The sequence below is a fragment of the Eptesicus fuscus genome, chromosome 6 (genome assembly GCF_027574615.1).
Source record: "Eptesicus fuscus isolate TK198812 chromosome 6, DD_ASM_mEF_20220401, whole genome shotgun sequence".
NCBI classification, from domain to species: Eukaryota; Metazoa; Chordata; class Mammalia; order Chiroptera; family Vespertilionidae; genus Eptesicus; species Eptesicus fuscus.
The window spans coordinates 17,875,841-17,881,840 of NC_072478.1; the positions used below are offsets into that span (position 1 = coordinate 17,875,841).

At 50.0% G+C, this 6,000-nt stretch overlaps 1 protein-coding gene across 1 annotated transcript in view; it reads right to left on the reverse strand.

The window, feature by feature from the left end:
- Positions 1 to 5,752, reverse strand: part of NWD1 (NACHT and WD repeat domain containing 1) — a 60,269-nt gene extending 54,517 nt beyond the window's left edge. Inside the window, exons 1-2 of the mRNA XM_008157809.3 lie at positions 5,669 to 5,752; positions 3,679 to 3,795 (exon numbers count right to left, since the gene is read on the reverse strand). Of these exons, the coding sequence (XP_008156031.2) occupies positions 3,679 to 3,795; positions 5,669 to 5,752 (201 nt within the window). The remainder of the gene's footprint in view (positions 1 to 3,678; positions 3,796 to 5,668) is intronic.
- Positions 5,753 to 6,000: the final 248 nt, after the last annotated feature.

The window sequence follows — 6,000 nt, forward strand, 5'->3', positions numbered from 1 at the left end:
ACCCCTCCCTCTTCATGGGGTTGTTTCGGAATATTCCAGGGGTGTGCACCCCGGAAACCTGGATATGGAATCTGAGATGACAGGATGTTGAAGAGGACACGGTTCTCCCAGGGCCTTCCCAATAGCCACAGCCTTGGAGGGACAAGGGAAGTTGAGAAAGGTGTCACCAGCAAACCACAGACCAGAGATCTTAGGAAGAAGACAGATCGTTAAAAAAATTTTTTTTAATGAAATACTCAGGTCAGTGGGACCAAAGCAAGGGGAGTGGGAAGAGCTGCAAAGAATGAGATCAAGGAGCTATCAGGAGCAATTGTCTGGAGGATCTGGAGCTTCTGGTGCCCCAAGAGACCAGGGCCTTGAGAAGAAGTGCCTGGGGAGAGGTCCCCTGCCACGCCGCCTAATGACTTATTTACCAGAGAGAAGCCTCTCCAAGGGCCCCCCCACACAGCTCTGCTTTCCATGGAGAGCCCCCCAAATCAGAGCCACGAAAGGAGAATGAAGCTGTGACTCTGGGGCGACAGAGGGGGGTGCCTGGTACAGCAGGAAAGCAGGACGTGGGCAGAGGTCCTCTATCCAGCCAGCCCATAGAGCCCCTCCGGAAGGATTTGCGAGGTCCCTGGGCCGGCGGGGCGGGGGAGAAGCTCAGAGATCAGCCTCCGGGTCCCCGGTCACCTGGAAACTGTGTTGTGCTTTTCACTGCCTTCGGTTTGGGTTGCAAAATCCAATTCCCCCTGGAGTTCTTTTTCTCCCCACCTCCCTTTTCCCTTTAGCATTTTTTTTTTCTTTGAAACTTAACAAAATGATCAATCACCAGGCTCATTTGGAAAGCTAATGAGAAGATTGGGAAAACATTATTTATGAAGGAGATACGCAAGCAAGAGTGTAGAGCTTTCCAGATGTTAGGTTGTATTTTAAAGCAACAATAACGAAAACAGTGGTTCAAAAGGTAAAAACATCAAGTTACAAGATACGTCAGTCCTTGGGATGTAATGTACAATATGACGGCTGTACTGAGCACTGCTGCGTGGGATAGTTGAAAACTGTTCCTGAGAGTTCTCATTGCAAGGGGGAAAAATCCTTCTCTTTTGCTTTCTTTATTTGTATCTATATGAAATGATGGACATTAACGAAATCACTTCACAGTTTATGTAAGTCAGGCCATTATGCTGTATACCTTAAACAGACAGTATACAATGCTGTATATCAATTATCTATACTAATAAAAGGGTAATATGCTAATTAGACCGGGAGACCTTCCGGACAAAGCCATGGTGGTGGGGCCGAGGCAGAGGCGGATAGGGGCAATCAGGCCAGGAGGGGAGGGCAGTTGGGGGTGATCAGGCTGGGGGGGGAGGCAGTTGGGGGCAAGAAGGCCAGCAGGCAGAGTGGTTAGGGGCGATCAGGCAGGCAGGCAGGTGAGCGGTTAGGAGCCAGCAGTCCCAGATTGTGAGAGGGATGTCCCAGATTGGAGAGGGTGCAGGCCAGGCTGAGGAACACACACCCCTGTGCACGAATTTCGTGCACTGGGCCACTAGTATCTCAATAAAGCTGGAGGGGGCAGGGAGAAAAGGGGACAAAAAGGTGGTGCCAAGAAAAGTATACAGCAAAAGAGTGAACCCAAGTGCCATCCTATATAATAAAAGCATAGTATGCAAATTGTCCCCTCAACCAGGAGTTCGTCCGGGAGTTCGACCAGGGGGCAGGGCCCGCCGGGGGAAGGGAGGGAGGCCCTGGCCAGCAGCTGGCAGCAGCAAGGGACCCTACCAGTGCACGAATTTCATGCACTGGGCCTCTAGTTGTATAGACAAAACAATGTATAACAAAGACACTTCTCACACACCTTGTTTCTTGTAGGGAGGCCTGCTGTCTTGGGCAGCACTTTCTGCACCACTGGAAGTGTTCTCATCTGTGCCCTCCAATTACAGTGGCTCCTTGCCATCCCAGTGTGGGTAGGAGGACTGAGGAACTGAAATTTTGCTTCTGCCTGATTTTACATAATTTAAATCACCACATGTGGTTCATGACTACCGCACTGGGCAGGCAATTCTAAGGCCAAACACACCTCACGTAGTTCTCTTTATTTCCCTAGAAAAGAGCTTTTAAAATGGGGCCATACTCTCCTACATTCTACGTTCTTTTCTCCAGGAGAGGTTCAGAGTATTTTTATTTTTATTGGTAGCTGCTCGAAGCTTCTTTGTGATTAAGGTGCGTTGGGCAACGATACTTTCTTGGCTTTTCCCCTTTTACTATTCTTTTTCTTTAATCCTCACTGGAGAGCCTCACAGGTTCTTTGGGGTTTTTAGTTGGAGTTTATAAATGTTAAGGCATTTGTTTAGAAAAAAATGTTTTTGTTTTTGTTTTTGGTCTCTTTTATTCTCTATATTTATAAGATGTTTTAAAAATTATTTTTTTTTTTTAAACTGGTAAGGCATTTTCAGAGTTGGAATACTTTTCAATGATTATTTTAGTTTTTAGTATTCTTTCTTGAAATCCTCACCCTAGGATATGTTTATTAATTTGAGAGAGAGAGGAAGGGAGAGAGAGACAGAGAGAAACATCGATTGGTTGCCTCCCAAACGTGCTCCAACCGGGGATCGAACCCACAACCTTTTGGTGCATGGGATGATTTTCCAGCCCGCTGGGCAGTTTTTTTGGCACTTTTTTCAATTAAAGGATGATTATAAGAAGTATTGTACACTGCTGGCGGGAATGCAGACTGGTGTAGCCACTGTGTAAAACAGGAGTTTCCTCAAAAAGTTAAAAAGGGAATTCCCTTTTGACCCAGTGATCACACTCCTAGGAATATATCCTCAGAAATCAGAAACACCAATCAGAAAGAATGTATGCACCCCTATGTTCATAGCAGCACAATTTACCATAGCTAAGACTTGGAAACAGCCTACGTGGTCATCAGCAGGGGAGTGGATAAAAAAGCTGTGGTACATCTACACAATGGAATACTACCCAGCTGTTAAAAAAGAAAGAACTCTTACCATTTGAAACAGCATGGATGGACCTGGAGAGTATTATGGGAAGCTAAATAAGCCAGTCAGAGAAAGACAAGTATCATAGGATCGCACTCATATGTGGAATCTAATGAACAAAATAAATGGATGAGCAAAACAGATCCAGAGATACAGACGCATGGGACAGACTGTGGAATCTCCGAGGGAAGACGGGGGAGTGTGTGTGGGTGGGAAGAGATCAACCAAAGAACTTGTATGCACATATGCATAACCCATGGACACAGACAATAGAGTGGTGAAGGCCTGGGGTGGGGGGTGGAGGCGGGTTAGAAGAGGTCAGTGTGGGGGGAAGGGGGACATGTGTAATACTTTCAACAATAAAGATTAAAATATAAATAAATAAAGTAGATGGGGTGGGAAAGCTCATGGAAAGTCCAGAGCCAATCCGAAGATCCCTTTGGACTTCAACACTCTGCTCTCTAACTCACCTGCTGCTTCCACTTGACTGTTAATGTCTGGATCTCAGCTAGCTCTGCAGAAAACGTGCTGCGAACGATTAGCAATGTCTGCCACAGACAGGCTATGGAGATAGGGTATGATAGCAGAAATGCCACCCGTGTCCCTCCACGCCTGGATTTGGCTGGGAAGCAGGGGCCATATCCCTGTGCTAGAAGAGACGTAAGAGTGACCCCATCTCTCCCAAGAGACTCACAACGAAAGCCGGCCCTAGGGATGTTTTCCGACACCGATCAAGCTCCTCCAAGCAGAGTTCCGTGGTCATGTGGTCCGTGGCCTGCGTGTGCTGAATTCCCCACCTCAGATCGACGACCTGGAGATGACAAGTGTGGGTGAGTCAGGGACGTGGCGGGATGGGTGACTTTTCCGTTACCTTTGGCAAAGGCATAAAGTTTCTTTCAATACTTTTTGACAGCTTCTCCCCGAAGGGGGATGTCTGGATTAAAAGAACGTGAATGAATGCCCAGAGTAATCATGAGAAAAAGATCAGGCAGATCCAGACCGGGGGCCTCCTGCAGGATGCCAGGCCAGTCCTCCCCGAGACTGCCAAGGTCATGAGCAACACGGGAAGGCCAAGGAGTCATCCCAAACTGGAGGAGACTGGGGAGACCTGACATCTAAATGCACCTGGGGCTCCCTGGGGCGGGGGGCGGGGGGCGCTCAAGACCAGAGAGAACTGGTGACATCCGGGTAACATCAGGAGGCCGGTGAATAACAATGTGCCAGTGTCCATTTCTTGGTTGTACAAATAAATGCACCTGATAATGTGAGATGTTCCCATTCAGGAGAAAAACTGGGTGCAGGATATATGGGAACTCTGTATCACACACAAGCTTCCTGTCAGTCTCCATCCCAAAGTAGAAGTTTACTTAAAAACATTTAAAAATAAAATTTAAGACCCTGAGCATTTTCAGGCTGTTTCTTTTAAAGCACGGACATGTCCACACTTGTTCGCAGAGCTTTCTTTGCGAAGGAGGGTGTTTCGTGCGGCCAAAATCAGATGTGGCCAAGTCGCCTTGGCAACCGCACGCTTGCGGTCCACTTTTGCCTGCTAGCCAGAGGAGGGCCCCCCGGCAGAATGGCTCAATTCAAGGAGCGAGGCTGACCCCCTGAAAGGCTGGGATGAGGACGCGGGGAGGGTGGGACTCAGAATAGCCCCTACCTCCTTAAATTATTTTGCCCCGAGGGAAAGACACATCAATTCCTAGTGAAGGACAGCACGGGGTGACTGTGACTGGAGGGAGGGAGGGAGGAAGGAGAAGGGCCAGCCATCAGCCTTGGGCAGGAGCCTTCCTCTCTGTGGGCCACTGTCCCCCGTCTCGGACGGAGGATGCCTGCAGGGCGTGCTGCCCAGCGAGCGCCCAGGTAGACATTAAGGGATGAACACTGGCGTTTCATCAACGTGTAGGTTTTCCTTTCCAGTGCCTCTGCCGGGGACCTGTGTCTCCTGCTCAATGGCAGGCAGTGGAATTTCCAGCACTGCTTCTTTCGTACTAATATATCGATGGCAGTTCGTCTTGTAATCCAGGGACTTTGAGGTGCTGAATTGCTGTCATAAATGGCAAGGAGGCAGCGCCCGTTAGAGCTGAGACCCCAAAGATGGTTTTTCGGTTTCCACATCACACGTGCAGGCAGTGACTCCCCGCGCCCCCCCACCCCCCACATCCCCACCCCGAGGTTGGTGTGAGCTGTAGGAGACTCTGTTTGGGGCCAGTAGCGACTGTGTCCAGCACTCCGGAAAAAGGCACATCCCACCCAACACCCACCCTGCATATCCCACAGTCCTCAAGCTGCCCCAGGGCAGGCAGGGCCAGGAGGGCAGGGAAAACACCATACAAGTGCCGCATCCAAGGAGCAGGGTCTCAAGGCTTCCGCTCCTAGCACTGTGTCACCCCACCTGTGCCAGCCGCAGGGCCCACCGCACAGCCATCATCCCTCCACCTGCCTTTTCGAAAGACTTTTATCTCCCTGGCCCGTTGCCAGAGCCAGCTACAGAATGCGCAGGGTCTGCTGCAAAAAGAAAATGCGAGTCTCTTGTTCAAAAACCACGATGAATTTCAAGACTCAACAGGAAAGCATGAAACTGAGCACAGAGCCCCGGGGGGACTGCCCAGGCGGCACACCCTTGTTCCCTCTTCCCAGGCAGAGGAAACTGAGGCAGGGAGGCGTGGGCGGGTGGTGATTACCTCAAACATCAGGCCATGCTTTTGGCAGAAGGTCTGCACTTCGGGGTACGCGGTCGCCTGCAGAGCTTCTCTCTCCGCATCCATATCTGCAAGGAACGACATGGACGGTGCTCGATGGAAGAACCCAGAGCTGTATCCTGGTCCATGGCTCTGGTTTTAGCTCCATCCCCTCCCACCCAGGCGGAGGCCCTTTAGGGGACATCAAAAGATACAAATACAGGAGGTACACCTAAGGAGACAAACCTCCTGGATTGCCTGGGACTTCCCAGCTAGTAGCACTAAACGTCCCACATCCCAGGAAACCCTTAGCTCCCAGCTAGCCCGGTGGGTAG